Below are 17121 nucleotides of genomic sequence, written 5' to 3'. Positions count from 1 at the left end.
GGCTGCGCCACATAAAATGTCAGAGCCTCCGGTTTCTAGCTGAGGCTCGTTTCCTGCCTCCACTAGTTCGGGGACCGGTCTCCCCCTTTGGCCTGACCCCTCCACGCAGGTGGATTCGGGCGTGCGGTGGCGACTCGCCCGTCCGCACCCCTGGGATCCCTTCATTCCTCGTTCCTGGAGCCTTCTCCGCTCCTCTTCCTTCCTTCTCCCTCTTCCAGGCCTGGGCCTCTGTTACTAGGCCCGCCTCCGGAGCAGAGCTCATGCAGAGCCCCTGCTCCCTGCCACTTCTGCTCAGACTTCTCTGCACTGAACTAAGATGGTGCCCACCTTTTATACTCCCTTCTCAATGCACCCAGGAACTGCTTCCTCCCTGCTCCTGCACTACAGGGTTCCCCTTCCTCAGTGTTCCCTCCCCCCACTCCAGCCAGGGACAGGGACTGTCGTGCCCATCTCAGGGGCATATTGGTCGCCCTGCCCCACGGCAATGTGGTGTAATGCATGCAGGTGTCGGGTCCTGATCCACACTCCATCCTTACCTGAGAGTGAGATATCACACCTCTGGGTGAGGTGCAATACGTCTGTAGCAACCGAGCCCTCAGGGTGCTACAGTTCCATTTATCTTCAGCCTAGGTGACGTATTGCGATACAGGGCCGTGATTTTGGCTATAAAAGGGTCCCCTAGACCCCTACCCCAAGCTTTTTAAGAGAATCATATATGGCGTGCCAGGAGACTCTATGGAATGCTTTCTCAGCATCCAACGAGAGTATCTAATTACAAACTTTTAACTGCATCTAGCCCAGGAAATACTTTGTGCCTAGTAGCAGTGTCTGCTAGTCAGCGGATTATCCCGGCTGTTAAGCAAGCTACACCACCTGTAGTTTAGACACTTAATTTTTTCTAAGGAAATGCTTCGGGACCATGGGATACTCAGTGAAGAGCATCAGGAGGCACCCCAAGGCATAGGGGCTGGGACTGGCAGTAGGATGCCTTGCGGTGGACAGCCGAGCTCGATCCTTATAAAAGCTTTTAACTGCAGCAGCTTTAGTGGACGCTACTGGAGCTGGAATTACGCGGCTGCTGGCATGAGACTTGCCCTCCAATAGATCCTTGTAAATGGATTTAAAGTGTATTCATTCAAATTAGAGAGACAATTTAAATTAAAAAGCTTAGAGCTGCCTCCACCACAGGGGGGCTCGCTCGACCCACCAGCGGACAGGCACCAGTATTGGGAGAGGGGGGCTGGCCATCAGGGTTCAACGCGGCTCTGGCACAAACCCGGCGACACGGAGGTGGCACGGGCAGGAGCGGACTGGCCGTGTCGGCTTCTCACTTTTTGGATTTTAGAAGGGCATGACATGCCTATATCTGTGTCTCCCCCTCCTTTTACTCCTCCACCTCTTTTATTTTCGCATGACTATATGTACTTGTCACTTTTCCATGTGTTAGTTGTGTCTTCTGAGCAGTTTGTCAGCTTTTGGACACCTTTGAAGGTGTTTTCTATGTGTTTCTATGTGTTTTTGTTTGCCTGCCATTGGTTTTAACAGTGCTCGAAGGTGTTCGATAGTGTTGAGCCACCCCCGTAGTGTTCGAGTTCGGTTCGGTTCGTCGAACACCCGTGTGTTCGCCAAACTGTTCGTCGAACTGTTCGTCGAACACCTTCGAACACCGTTAAAACCAATGGCAGGCAAACAAAAACACATAGAAACACATAGAAAACACCTTCAAAGGTGTCCAAAAGCTGACAAACTGCTCAGAAGACACAACTAACACATGGAAAAGTGACAAGTACATATAGTCATGCGAAAAGAAAAGAGGTGGAGGAGTAAAAGGAGGGGGAGACACAGATATAGGCATGTCATGCCCTTCTAAAATCCAAAAAGTGAGAAGCCGAGACGGCCAGTCCGCTCCTGCCCGTGCCACCTCCGTGTCGCCGGGTTTGTGCCAGAGCCGCGGTGAACCCTGACGGCCAGCCCCCCTCTCCCAATACTGGTGCCTGTCCGCTGGTGGGTCGAGAGAGCCCCCCTGTGGTGGAGGCAGCTCTAAGCTTTTTAATTTAAATTGTCCCTCTAATTTGAATGAATACACTTTAAATCCATTTACAAGGATCTATTGGAGGGCAAGTCTCATGCCAGCAGCCGCGTAATTCCAGCTCCAGTAGCGTCCACTAAAGCTGCTGCAGTTAAAAAGCTTTTATAAGGATCGAGCTCGGCTGTCCACCGCAAGGCATCCTAGTGCCAGTCCCAGCCCCTATGCCTTGGGGTGCCTCCTGATGCTCTTCACTAAGTATCCCGTGGTCCCGAAGCATTTCCTTTGAAAAAATTAAGTGTCCAAACTACAGGTGGTGTAGCTTGCTTAACAGCCGGGATAATCCGCTGACTAGCAGACACTGCTACTAGGCACAAAGTATTTCCTGGGCTAGATGCAGTTAAAAATTTGTAAGTAGATACTCTCGTTGGATGCTGAGAAAGCATTCCATAGAGTCTCCTGGCACGCCATATATGATTCTCTTAAAAAGCTTGGGGTAGGGGTCTAGGGGACCCTTTTATAGCCAAAATCACGGCCCTGTATCACAATACGTCACCTAGGCTGAAGATAAATGGAACTGTAGCACCGAGGGCTCGGTTGCTACAGACGTATTGCACCTCACCCAGAGGTGTGATATCTCACTCTCAGATAAGGATGGAGTGTGGATCAGGACCCGACACCTGCATGCATTACACCACATTGCCGTGGGGCAGGGCGACCAATATGCCCCTGAGATGGGCACGACAGTCCCTGTCCCTGGCTGGAGTGGGGGGAGGGAACACTGAGGAAGGGGAACCCTGCAGTGCAGGAGCAGGGAGGAAGCAGTTCCTGGGTGCATTGAGAAGGGAGTATAAAAGGTGGGCACCATCTTAGTTCAGTGCAGAGAAGTCTGAGCAGAAGTGGCAGGGAGCAGGGGCTCTGCATGAGCTCTGCTCCGGAGGCGGGCCTAGTAACAGAGGCCCAGGCCTGCAAGAGGGAGAAGGAAGGAAGAGGAGCGGAGAAGGCTCCAGGAACGAGGAATGAAGGGATCCCAGGGGTGCGGACGGGCGAGTCGCCACCGCACGCCCGAATCCACCTGCGTGGAGGGGTCAGGCCAAAGGGGGAGACCGGTCCCCGAACTAGTGGAGGCAGGAAACGACCCTCAGCTAGAAACCGGAGGCTCTGACATTTTATGTGGCGCAGCCCCTTGCTCCACCCGCTAGGAAGGCACCACGTAGGGTCAGGGAAACTGGCGCCAAGTTTACCAAGAGGAGGCCCGAGGCAGCCGGACAGAAGTGTTGGTAAGAAAGGCCAGACAAAGGACACACAAAGGGGGTCCTGTGAAGCGCTCCAAAGTTATCTGGGAGTTGTCTGAGCCCCTCACCTGGTGAGCACAGTACGACGTGGGCAGCCGTTACCTGCAGACGTGGTCTGGATAATAAGAACTGTGAGTAAAGGCCCTGAACTGCATCACTGACTCCGTGTCGTTACTGCTGCTGCCCTGCACCATCACCCCCATCCTCCGCATACACTGCCCTGAGGCTATACTCCTCCCGTGGGGAGTTATGCTACGCTCTGCTGCACCCACAACACCAGCCTTAGCGGTCTGCCCTGTAGCGGCGGTTCACTCTGACCGCAATCCACGGGTGGCGTAGTCGGACATTTAAACATCAAAACCACATAAATAGTTCCGCCACTGGTTTGACCGCCCTGAGCCACGGAACCGGATCGCCGCCACGAAGACTACAACCACCAGCATCCACCAAAAAGGGTCCGGCTCCGGGTGTCCCAAGGCCCAGGGGGTGCGTCAGAACATTTTCATCACCTTTCACAATCACCAATGGGACAAGGCAGGGATGTCCTCTGTCCCCTCTCTTATACATCCTAGTGACGGAGCACCTGCTCTCATCAATTCGCCATAACCCCAATATTAGGTGGATTGAGGTGGGAGGCACCGAGTACAAGTGCTCTCTATTTGCTGATGATGTCCTAGTATATATCACTCAATCACATATATCCATCCCTGCTGTTATGGCTGAAATAGATCACTTTGTTACATGGTAAAATTTTAAAATCAATGCAGCGAAGTCTGAGGCCCTCGATGTCTCCCTCCCTAAATCCATATAGGATTCCATCCAGTCCAACTTTCCCTTTGCCTGGCCCTCACAGGGTATCAAATACTTAGGAATTCCTATTCATAGAGACCTCTCCCATCTATGTTATCTTAATTTTGGGCCCTTTATTGAACAATTCCATACAGACCACGGTTGGCAAGTTGGAACTGTGAGATTCACTATGTGCACCACTGGTATTTTGTGGAAAAGCACATGTAAGATTCTGCAACAGTCTCTGCTGATACTCCTGCATGCGTGCATCCCTTTCTATGGCAGGAATAATTTCTGCAAATTTACTTTTGTACCGGGGATCTAACAGTGTGGCAACCCAGTAGTCAGGATTATTTCTAATTCTCACAATTCGAGGGTCATGTTGCAGGTAGTGCAGCAAGAAGGCACTCATGTGTGTTGCGCATCCAGGAGCACCAAGTCCCTGTTGTGTTGGTGGCGAGGTAACAATCATGCTTCCTTCCTCTGTCCTCTCCCCCCAACCTCGCACAACAGAAATGTGATCAAGGTCTCCCTCATCTGATGAGTCTTCCATCAGTTCGTCCTCCACTTCTTCCTGGGCTCCTGCACCTTCCTCACTAGTTTGGCTGCTACCATGCGCCCTGGTAAAATCATCTCCCCCACCCTCACATGCCTGCCGCCCTGGTGCTGCCGACCGTCTGGACCTTGCAGATGTTAGCCCTTCCGCATACAACTCCTCCTCCTCTACTTCCTCCACCTCCTCTTGTGCCACCACCTGACTCCGAATTCTGTTTAACATGTGCTCCAGCATGTAAATCACCGGAATAGTCATGCTGATAATGGCATCGTCAGCACTAAACATCTTCGTCGCCATTTCAAAACTGTGCAGAAGGGTGCATAGGTCCCTGATCTGAGACCACTCCTCCAGCGTGATTTGCCCCACCTCTGAATCTCGTTGGCCCAGGCTATACGTCAGAACGTATTGCACCAGGGCTTGTCGGTGCTGCCACAGTCGCTGCAACATGTGCAGAGTTGAATTCCACCGGGTAGGCACATCGCATTTTAGCCGGTGAAGTGGCAGGCCCAACGACTTCTGTAGAGATGTAAGTCGCTGAGCTGCGGGATGCGAACGGCGGAAGTGAGCACACAGCGACCGTGCCCTCTGCAGAAGGCCATCTAGTCTGGGATAGTGGGCTAAAAATTGCTGGACAACCAGGTTCAACACGTGAGCCATACAAGGCACGTGTGTGACATTGCCCCGGCGAAGGGCCGCACCCAGGTTTGCAGCATTGTCGCACACGGCCTTCCCTGGTTTCAGGTCCAGTGGAGACAACCATTCATGAAATTGGTTCTCCAGAGCTGACCACAACTCCTCAGCTGTGTGACTCACATTTCCCAGACATTTCAATGTAAAAACCGCCTGATGACGTTGAGCCCTACTGCCAGCATAGTAAGGAGGTGTGCAGGATCCCTTCTGCGCAGTTAGAAAGCTTGTGGCATGACCAGACAGGCTTTGGGTGCAGGTGGAAGACCGAGAGGAGGTTGAGGAGGCAGAAGCAGTGGAGGAACTTTGAGATAAAGAGGATTGACGCACAACTCGTGGGGACGGCAAGACTTGGACAGCAGCCCCTTGTCCTGCTGTCACCATAGTTACCCAGTGCCCAGTCAGCGACATGTAACGCCCCTGTCCATGCCTACTCGTCCAAGTGTCTGTGGTGAAATGCACCCTGTCACACACAGAGTTTCTCAAAAAAGCGGTGATGTTGTGTGCGACATGCTGGTGGAGCGCAGGCACACCTTTCTTTGAGAAGTAGTGCCGACTGGGCATCTGGTACTGGGGCACTGCGACGGACATAAGGTCTCGAAAATCCTCTGTGTCCACTAGGCGGAAAGGCAGCATTTCTGTAGCCAAGAGCTTGCAGATGGTGAAATTCAACCTCTTAGCTTTCTCATGGCTAGGAGGAAATGGTCTTTTACTTGTCCACATCTGAGGGACCGAGGGCTGGCTATTGTGCTTAGACGGGGTTGATAAGGGTGTCCCCGGCAAACTGCCGGTCTGTGAGGAAGATGCAGGCGGACATGTTAGGTTGCCTTGATCCAAAGGTGGTGCTATCGATGTCGGACAGCGCTCAAGACCAGCTGGTGTTACCACCTCCAAAGAAAATGATGACCTGCCAATCACGCTGGCTGTTGCGGGTAAAGAGGTGGCAGGTCTGCGCCCCAAAACAGGTGTGACTGCTGTCCCCCCAGTCACAGAGGATGAAGAGGCCGCGGATGCACAAGATATGGCAGACGGTGGTTGGCCCGGCCGGCTAGACCGCATTGTAGCACACTGAGCTTCCCACTGCAACTTATGCTTCATGTCCATGTGCCGGTTCATGCATGAAGTACTCAAACTATGTATTTTTTGGCCTCTACTTAGCTTTTGCTGACAAATGTTACAGATAACACGAGTTGGGTCATCTTTATCGATCTGAAAAAATGCCTAGGCTATGCAAGGCTTAGCACCCATGCGACCTGAAGAGCCACCACGACTTGTGGTGAGAGGCAGAGTTGTGTTTGAGGATGCAGTTGTTGACGTGCTTCCAGTACTACGTCTCTGTCCAGGAAGGCGCAACCTGACCTCGTCGTCACTAGCATCTTCCTCCACCTCCTCTGCTGACCTCATCTCTTGGCTGACTGTGGGTTGACAGTAAGTGGGATCTCCGACCTCATCATCATCACCCTGTGCGTTATCACACCCGTCGTCCTCAGAGCCAACCTGTTCCTGCCCTGACAAAAAACTAAAGTTGTCGCTCCAATCAGGTATTTGAGTCTTATCATCGTCTTCCTCATTGTCTCCACCAACAGGAGTTACAGTTTGGGAATGAGGGTCTACATTATGGTCAGAACCTTCTGCGTCTGGTCCTGGATCCGACTCATAAAGATTCTGGGCATCAGTGCAGATCATTTCCTCGTCTGGATTCACAGAAGCGCTGGAGTCGACCTCTGATTCCCAGGCTATAGTATGAGTAAACAGCTCTGCAGACTCAACCATCTGTTCTACCTCATACTCAGACGGGCAGCTGGAGATTTGGGAGCTGTGAGGAAGCAAGTGCGATTTGGGTGACACCTTTGAGGACTGGAGTATTTGTGATGTTGAAGTTGATGTGGAGGAGAGCCCACTTAAAGGAGCACTTGATATCCGTTGAAGCACCTGCTGTTTTTGTGCCTCATCTGGAATTTGTAGCGATTGGCGTGGCCGTAAGAAAGGGATCTTATCACATTGTCCGCTAAAAGAAGTAGACATTTTAGTTTGGCTGGAAGATGGTCTTTCTTCTGCACCTACCCCACGGACACAACCTTTTTTCCCCTTCCCAACACGCCTATTCCCCTTTCCACCAGCAGCAGGCCTTTTTCCACTCATTTTGGTGGTTAACTAATTCACAACTCTGGAGTTGTTTGCACAAAAAAACAATGGATGGTAACCGAGCAGAGCTGAGTGGCCAAACTGTGGTATTAGGCCAAAACTATTGGCTGGGTTAGATGCAGAAAAAAATTATTTTTAATTTGCAACCTGATGGAGGTCAGTATAGATGGACTAATAGACCAAGTCCCACACACCGCTAGAAGCCCAAATATTTTTTCAGAGCTAGATGCAGAAAATTTTTTTATTCAATTTGCAACCTGATGGAGGTCAGTATAGATGGACTAATAGACCAAGTCCCACACACTGCTAGAAGCCCAAATATTTTTTCAGAGCTAGATGCAGAAAAAAATTATTTTTAATTTGCAACCTGATGGAGGTCAGTATAGATGGACTAATAGACCAAGTCCCACACACTGCTAGAAGCCCAAATATTTTTTCAGAGCTAGATGCAGAAAAAAAATATTTTTAATTTGCAACCTGATGGAGGTCAGTATAGATGGACTAATAGAACAAGTCCCACACGCTGCTAGAAGCCCAAATATTTTTTCAGAGATAAATGAAGAAAAAAATTATTTTTAATTTGCAACCTGATGGAGGTCAGTATAGATGGACTAATAGACCAAGTCCCACACACTGCTAGAAGCCCAAATATTTTTTCAGAGCTAGATGCAGAAAAAAATTATTTTTAATTTGCAACCTGATGGAGGTCAGTATAGATGGACTAATAGACCAAGTCCCACACACCGCTAGAAGCCCAAATATTTTTTCAGAGCTAGATGCAGAAAAAAATTATATTCAATTTGCAACCTGCTGGAGGTCAGTATAGAAGGACTAATAGAACAAGTCCCACACACTGCTAGAAGCCCAAATATTTTTTCAGAGCTAAATGAAGAAAAAAATTATTTTTAATTTGCAACCTGATGGAGGTCAGTATAGATGGACTAATAGACCAAGTCCCACACACTGCTAGAAGCCCAAATATTTTTTCAGAGCTAGATGCAGAAAAAAATTATATTCAGTTTGCAACCTGATGGAGGTCAGTATAGATGGACTAATAGAATGATGCTATGCCCAAAAGATTTTACTTCACTAGGTGCAGTAAAAAAGTTGGTATTCTATACACAGGTGGTATATCTTGCAACACAGATAGGCTACTCCACTGACTAACACACTCTGCAATAGGCCAAAAAGGATTAGCTTTGCTAGATTCAGCCAAATGCTGTGAAAAAAACTTGCACAGCACTGGCACAGACCTGCCTGGCAAAAACTGATAGGAACTGATGTAACCTAGTCCTGAAAAGGACTCCAATTACAATTAGTCTTTACTCCCACAATCTATCTATTTAAGAGCACAGACCTGCCTGATAAAAGTCGTAGGAAATGCTGTAAACTAGTCCTTAAAAGGACTGCAATCACAACTATTCCCTACTCCCAAGCTATCTGTATATTTGTGCGAAAATTGGCTTGAAATTAACAAGGTATAGCGCACACAGCAACAGCGGTGCCGTCTAACACGCAGCTGCAGCAGTGAGAAAATGGTGGCGACGGGGAAAATGGCTTGGTCTTATAGGGCAAGGACATGTGACATACACTGCCAATCACACATGCCCTTGCTTGTGTGAAAAAAAGCACTTCGCTCCGTGTGTGCGCTGCTGATAGGCTGACAGATTGCACCTCCCCACTGCAAATGCGGGAAAGAGAAAAAAAAATGGAGATCTTCATTGTTCCTGCAGAGATCCATCCCCTGCCCCTCCCCCCGCCCCGCTGTACACTCAAACTGCGTATTAACATTAATTTTCATCATTACTGAGAAAAAATCCAGTTATGATTTTGGTGCACGAACAGTTATCGAACATAACCTCGAACAGCCGAATTTTTCTCAAATTGTTCGTGTTCGCCGACCGGCTCGAACACCGCCCAAAACAGCTCGAATTTGAGATTGGCGAACAGTTCGAGTAGAACAACGCTCATCTCTAGTGTTCGACGAACAGTTCGACGAACAGTTCGGCGAACACACGGGTGTTCGACGAACCGAACCGAACTCGAACACTACGGGGGTGGCTCAACACTAATAGCAACATTCTACCAAAACCCTAAACAGGATGCCATTAATAACCCAATGAATGGTAATGTCTCCCTCTTAACCCTTTTAACGATACATCTGTCTTAAGTAAGCTGTTAAAGAGGCACTTCCAATTTCTTTTATCTGTCACATTTCTCTTATATTCACTCATCTTATTTCCATGGATTTCATTCACTTGTTTTCTTCCTTTCAGACTCTAACCTTATTACTGGCTTACATCAAGCATATTATTCCTTTACGCACTGCTATACATCCCATTATTCATCAGTTCAGCATTACATGAAAAGCTACAGACAGTATCATCTCAGCCCGCTGCTGGAATAAATAAATTATCCTTCTCTATATATTCTGCTAAATAAATGAATAAAATATAAGTATAAAGTCAGGGTAACTGAATTATGATCTCCTACATTTCTCTTTATGACAGCACCGTGCAATCATAATCATTATCCTTGATACGAGCCTTAATTCCTCCCAGTGGGAAACTTATCCAGAACAGTCCATATAATTGCATCATACAGGCAATTCTATTGACTGAAATAATGACCCTCTAATGGGAGCATAATGCCATGAGATTCCTAGGTTCACCATGTGATCACCATGTGATCACATAAACTGAGAAGCATACCATGAATTTTCATATATCAATAAATGACTAAGTAAGGCAATATTCACAAAATTATATATAGTGCAGATTAGAATGCCCATTTGAATGCAAAAGACCTTCAGAAATATTTAGCAGACTCTGGAGTTGTGGTACATTGTTCTACTGTTCAGAGACACCTGCACAAATATGGCCTTCATGGAAATATCATCAGAAGAAAACCTCTCCTGCGTCCTCACCATAAAATCCAGCCTTAGAAGTATGTTAAAGAATATCTAAACAAGCCTGATGCATTGTGCAAACAAGTCCTGTGGACCGATGAGGTTAAAATAGAAATTTTTGGACACAATGGTCAAAGGTATGTGTGGAGTAAAAAGGGCACAGAATTTCAGGAACAGAAAATCTCACCAACCATTAAGCATGGGGGTGGATCAATCATGCTTTGTGGTTGTATTGCAGCTAATGGCACGGGTAACATTTCAATGAAATATCAACAAATTCATGATGCAAACATAACACCATCTGTTAAAAAGCTGAAGTTAAAAGGAGGATGGCTTCTAAAATTGGATAATGATCCCAAAGAGATGTGAAAATCCACAATACACTACCTCAAAAGACGCACGCTGAAGGTTTTACAATGTCCCTGGCAGTGCCCTGATCTGAACTTCATTGAAAATCTGTGGCTAGACCTCAAAATAGCAGTGCATGCAAGATATCCCCAGGGATATCACAGAACTGGAAGAATTCTCCAAGGAAGAATGAGAGAAAATCCCTCAAACCAGAATGTAAAGATTCTTATCTGTAAACAAAAAATGTTTACAAGCTGTGACACTTTCAAAAGGAGGCGATACTAGATAATAACCATGCAAGGTGCCCAAACTTTTGCATCGGCGCATTTTAATTTTTGCAATTTTTAAAATGTAAAAGTTGAAAAGATATATTTATTTTTATGCTCCTAAAGTAGAAAGGAAATGTGTCATCTGTAACTTTAGGCCTTTTAGAGATCATTTCATCTTCAACTTGCTTAACTGTTCACAATAACAGTAATTTTGACCAGGGGTGCACAAACTTTAACATGAGACTGTACATTGTGGGGCACACAATTGAAGTTAAATGTCTGGATTTTTTCCAATATTCTTTTGTATTTAAAATAAAAGAATTTTCCCTTCACATAAAGAATTGCACAAGAATTGTAACTATTCGGAACAGTCACATGTGAGCAGACACTCTGTGGGACACTAAATTCACATTTTTTTTACTGTAAAAATATTGTGTTGACCTGCTTATTAATTCTAGTACATCTTTCACTAAGATTTTGCTAAATGTTCTGAAAGCAGCATGGAGAAGGGAAAGTGATTACCACTTACTGGGCTGCTTGCTGAAGTTCTGATAAAATTACTGCTTTACCTTTTATAGATCTACCAGATCACTGAATCTTGAACCCTGTATAACTCCACCGACACCACTGAATGGCAGTTTTCTTTATCGGCAGAAAGCTGTCAATCAGTGGTGGAGGTGGAGTTATACAGAGGTTATGAATATGCTGGACTACATGGCAGCAGATTTACTAGTCCTTTAGTGACATTCTTCTGGTCATAAAAAAGTGCTTTTATCAAAACAACAGTAAAGAACCCAATAAGAGACACATCACTGGAATCAGGGTCTCTTCTCATACATCATGCTGCTCTCAGATTAGGCAGCAAAAACCTGATGAAAGATTCTCTTTAAGAATGAAAAAAATGTGTGATTGTAATGAATCAGGAAGGATGTCAGCTCCACCTCTCCTTTCTCTTCCCCAATATCAAATAAAATTCTGTATTATTCACAGACTAATACTCTTATCTTCTTTGCTGCCGTTATTCAACATATTATTGCCTGTAGTATTTGTCTAATGTTTAAGCGCTTTCTCTTCCCATCTCTATTGCTGAGCTGTGAGATTTGACGTCTGCTCACTGTCCTAAAATCACCCTCAAACGGCGGCTGCATTCCCTGCTTTAGCTTTTACGCAGGCTATAATAATCTCTCCTGATTGGCTGCATTGTACTATGTGATGTAATAGCTGCAAGGCATTATGGGGAAGCCCACCCGCTCGTGCCTGAACTAATGTCAGCATTTTGTGATTTATACTCTTCTTCAATGTGTGGACAGGTGGCAAACATTTTTATTGCCGTTTCACAGAAATCGATTTGCAAATTGTTTGAATTCACCGGGACCAGACAAATTGAATTTGATTCGAGTAGAATTGATTCCATCATCTCCAGTGGTCACAATGAATAATGATTTGATTTATATTTCTCTTTTGCTCATTCACTTTGCATTCTGGTAATTGATAACATAAATCATTACACTTTTATTTTTGAAGCGTTCTCACTTTGCACCATTGTTTTTCACACCTGCTTATACTTTTGCACAGTACTGTAGAACAATAAGTTCAGAACTGAATCAGAGCAGAAAATTGCACCTACATTGATTCCATATATCACATACATTGTAAAATTCTGCCTTAAAAAGATCACAGGGTTAAATAATATTGTGGCAAATCTTACTTACGTGGACATTCACACGGTATAAGACGACATAGAGGACTGTAATACATATCTGGGCTGCAGTGTTGAGGAAGGCACCAGCAGTCCTTTCCTATATTCAGAAGACATGATTATTATCATCATCATCATTCTTTATACAGGGTGGACATGATCTGACAACTCGGCCAAGGAAGGAGGCGAATAGGAAAAGCAAGTTATTTGTTTCAGTTGCACTAGATTGATTCCAAAATTAATTTTGTTGGAGAGACTCTTTATTTGGGAAAACGCCAGAAAGCAAGGCTGAAGAACCAATATCTTATGGTAAGTTTAATAAATGAAGTAAGATACCTTTAGGAGTAGATGGCATGGTGGTAGATGTTGGGTGTTGTGTGGTAGTAGATAGTATGGTATTAGTAGTTGGAGGATGTGTAGTAGTACTGACTGGCCCTGGAACAACAAAAAAAGCAGAAAATAAAGAAAAAAAATGAAATTATACCTAAGAAAGAAAACAATATAATGGTGGTCATTACATATGTAATGAGGACAGTGACATATCTAACACAGAGCAAGTCAACCTTTGATGCAATCACAACCTTAGAACTGAATCAGAAAAGATAATTGCACCTATTTAGATTCAATATTACATGTAAATTATAAAATTCTGCCTTAAAGTGAAAACAGTTAAATAATATTGAGATAAATCTTACTTACGTGGACATTCACACGGTATAAGAAGACATAGATAACTGTAGTACATTTCTGGGGTGCAGAGTTGAGGAAGGCACCAGCACTGATCATTTCCTATGTTCAGAAGACATGAATATTATTTTCATCATCATTATTTATACAGGATGGACATGATCAGCCAACTTGGCCAAGGAAGGAGGCGAATAGAAAAGCAGGCTGATAGATTCACTTGCATTAGATTGATTCCAAAATTTATTTTGTTGGAGAGACTCTTCAAGTGGAAAAACGCCAAATAGCAAGGCTGAAGATCCAATACCTTATGGGAAGTTTAATAAATTTAGTAAGATACCTTTAGTAGTAGATGGCATGGTAGAAGTTGTTGGGCGTTTTGTAGTTATAAGTTGCATGGCTGTAGTTGGTGGATATTGTGTAGTAGTACTACCTGGCCCTGGAACAAAACAAAATAAAAAATAAAAAAGATGAATTATTTCTAATAAAGAGGAGAATGTAATGGCGGTCAGTTAGCTCATAGCATGTGTTATGTGGTCAGTAACATAAAGCAAGACAATCTTTAATGCAAACACAAACTTAGTAATGTTAAAGTGATCTCATCAAAGATGTAGATGGTAACTCGGTAGTATCCGACAGCTCATTTAATAGCACAGTGCACAACAGACTATTCGTGTTTTTTTTAAATAAAAATGTTTCAAAAATTATCCCTCTCAGGCATTTGCGATCAAGCAAATTGTTCTGAGAAATCAACAAAATCAATCTGATGGTGTCACTGTCAGAGATAACATTATCCTGCTGAGACTGAGACTAGTGATGTGTTTTAAATTCCATAATGCTGTCCACTTCTTTTCCACCAATACTCTTGCCAGACACAAAGGAGGACTACTGTAACCTTTCTTTTAATAGTATCATTGCCTTGACAGCAGCTGCAGTCAGTGGTAGTGATGATGCTTTTGATGCCACTGGAGGCTCACGCATTCTTAGCCACATTATGTCTTTTTTTATCCTACATTGTCCAAAGCCATAAACACTTTTCCTTCACCATACAATCTGTATAATGCTATAATTCACTTTTGACAATTTTTTCAACCCCAATTATTCAAACCTTACCTAAAAGAACGCAAGAAGAAATACTGTATACATGTGTACACATATAGAAGGAAACGTGGCAACAGGCCGCAGTATTAGTGTGGTATAAATCCCATAATGCATCGGTTTAGCATTACTTGAAATTGCTTTTATACTTAATTGTGTGACAGCACTGTGCAGTCATCATCATTATCCTTGATATGAGCTTTAATCCCTTCCACAGCAGCTAAAAGATGCACCAAACTGATAAAGAGACACACACCTTAATTGAATTTAGTGCATCTTACTCCAGCACACTCTTTATCAAGACTGGAATACAATACCTTAGTCTTGATGATTTGTGGCTATGTGTGGAAAAAGTTAAGAAGTAATTTCCACCCTTGCAGCTCTAGTGATCAGTCATCATTATAAAGGAAGTAAATAATCGAAGAAAATCAAGTAGGATAAGAAGATTTCTTACTTGTACATGGAGAACAGGAGGACGGCCGGACACAGTAATTTTTGAAGTGACCTAGGCAGGTGCATAGACATTTAACAGGTTTGGTGGGCTTTGTTATTATGGTGGTTGTGGTGGGTTTTATTGTTGTGACTGAAAAACAACAAATGAATGTTTATATATTATTTGGGTTGACTTTAATCTTGTGTATTATGGTTCTAATGAACTAAAGCAAAGTACATACATGGACATGGAGCACAGTAGAAAGGACGGAGGCAATATCCCAAATTATAAGAGGTACAAGGGCAGAAGCAAAATTCGGTGTAAGGGGGCTTAGTTGCCACAGATGTGGGGTTTGCAGGAATTGTAGTTGTAGCTGTAAAAAATAGAAAATTAAATAATTAATTCACACAGGTGTATCCACCTCTAGTTCTGAATATATACATAGAACGTTACTACCAAAACCCTAAACAGTATGTCATTAATAACCCAATGAATGGTGATGTCTCCCTCTTAAGCCTTTTAACGATACATCTGTCTTAAGTAAGCTGTTAAAGAGGCACTTCCAATTTCTTTTATCTGTCACATTTCTCTTATATTCATTCATCTTATTTCCATGGATTTCATTCACTTGTTTTCTTCCTTTCAGACTCTAACTTTATTACTGGCTTACATCCAGCATATTATTCCTTTACGCACTGCTATACATCCCATTATTCATCAGTTCAGCATTACATGAAAAGCTACAGACAGTATCATCTCAGCCCGCTGCTGGAATAAATAAATTATCCTTCTCTATATATTCTCCTAAATAAATGAATAAAATATAAGTATAAAGTCAGGGTAACTGAATTATGATCTCCTACATTTCTCTTTATGACAGCACCGTGCAATCATAATCATTATCCTTGATACGAGCCTTAATTCCTCCCAGTGGAAAACTTATCCAGAACAGTCCATATAATTGCATCATACAGGCAATTCTATTGACTGAAATAATGACCCTCTAATGGGAGCATATCGCCATGAGATTCCTAGGTTCACCATGTGATCACATAAACTGAGAAGCATACCATGAATTTTCATATATCAATAAATGACTAAGTAAGGCAATATTCACAATTTTATATAAAGTGCAGAGTAGAATTCCCATTTGACTGCAAAAGTCCTTCAGAAATATTTAGCAGACTCTGGAATTGTGGTACATTGTTCTACTGTTTAGAGACACCTGCACAAATACGACCTTCATGGAAGTGTCATCAGAAGAAAACCTCTCCTGCGTCCTCACCATAAAATCCAGCCTTAGAAGTATGTAAAAGAAGATCTAAACAAGCCTGATGCATTTTGCAAACAAGTCCTGTGGACCGATGAGGTTAAAATAGAAATTTTTGGACACAATGGTCAAAGGTATGTGTGGAGTAAAAAGGGCACAGAATTTCAGGAAAAGAACATCTCGCCAACCATTAAGCATGGGGGTGGATCAATCATGCTTTGTGGTTGTGTTGCAGCTAATGGCACGGGGAACATTTCAATGAAATTTCAACAAATTCGTGATGCAAACATAACACCATCTGTTAAAAAGCTGAAGTTAAAAGGAGGATGGCTTCTACAAATGGATAATCATCCCAAAGAGATGTCAAAATCCACAATACATTATGTTAAAGGGATGGTTGCAAACAACTTTATTAAATAATGGAAAGCAACCGAACCCGGGGTCCGCGATGCAGCCTGGAGGACTGCGGCCGAACACCTTCCGGGTGAGAAGGTAAAACAACCAACTTAAATAACAATCCCTTCCGTGTTACTGCACACTGGAACGGGAATAGGGATTCGCACTATCTCCGTTAACTGCACGAGAGATGTGCGATAAATAATGTATCTGTAGCCCTGTTTACAGCACAGGGACTACACAGCAGGCGCTAGGATGCGTGTGTGATACATGCCGGCGTATACGTGCTCCCAGCCGGCATGCTACCGGACTGAGGAGTATCTCTCCACGTGGCTTACAGGCGGTGCAGGGAATATGGCGTCTGCAGACTGTTTGGGGTGTATGGCAACCCCTTTGTCGGAGCCAGACTGTCAGACAAAGCTACCTGCCTCCCTCCATCTAAGGCTGCCTATTCCCCACTAAACATGGCTGACAGAAGCTATAGCACACGTGAAGCCCAAACGACCAAGCGTCCACAC

At 44.4% G+C, this 17121-nt stretch overlaps 1 protein-coding gene across 1 annotated transcript in view; it reads right to left on the bottom strand.

The window, feature by feature from the left end:
• LOC141155124 (uncharacterized) overlaps positions 1 to 17121 on the bottom strand; it is a 153984-nt gene that overhangs the window by 112155 nt on the left and 24708 nt on the right. The window contains exons 4-9 of the mRNA XM_073641796.1: positions 15179 to 15310; positions 14959 to 15087; positions 13747 to 13845; positions 13422 to 13511; positions 13059 to 13157; positions 12736 to 12822 (exon numbers count right to left, since the gene is read on the bottom strand). Of these exons, the coding sequence (XP_073497897.1) occupies positions 12736 to 12822; positions 13059 to 13157; positions 13422 to 13511; positions 13747 to 13845; positions 14959 to 15087; positions 15179 to 15310 (636 nt within the window). The remainder of the gene's footprint in view (positions 1 to 12735; positions 12823 to 13058; positions 13158 to 13421; positions 13512 to 13746; positions 13846 to 14958; positions 15088 to 15178; positions 15311 to 17121) is intronic.

This window comes from Phyllobates terribilis, unplaced genomic scaffold (genome assembly GCF_046119375.1).
Source record: "Phyllobates terribilis strain yellow unplaced genomic scaffold, ASM4611937v1 Scaffold_7__3_contigs__length_470593459, whole genome shotgun sequence".
Taxonomy (NCBI): Eukaryota; Metazoa; Chordata; class Amphibia; order Anura; family Dendrobatidae; genus Phyllobates; species Phyllobates terribilis.
The sequence above is the reverse complement of the archived record's forward strand: the minus strand, read 5'-3'. Positions and strand labels throughout refer to the sequence as shown.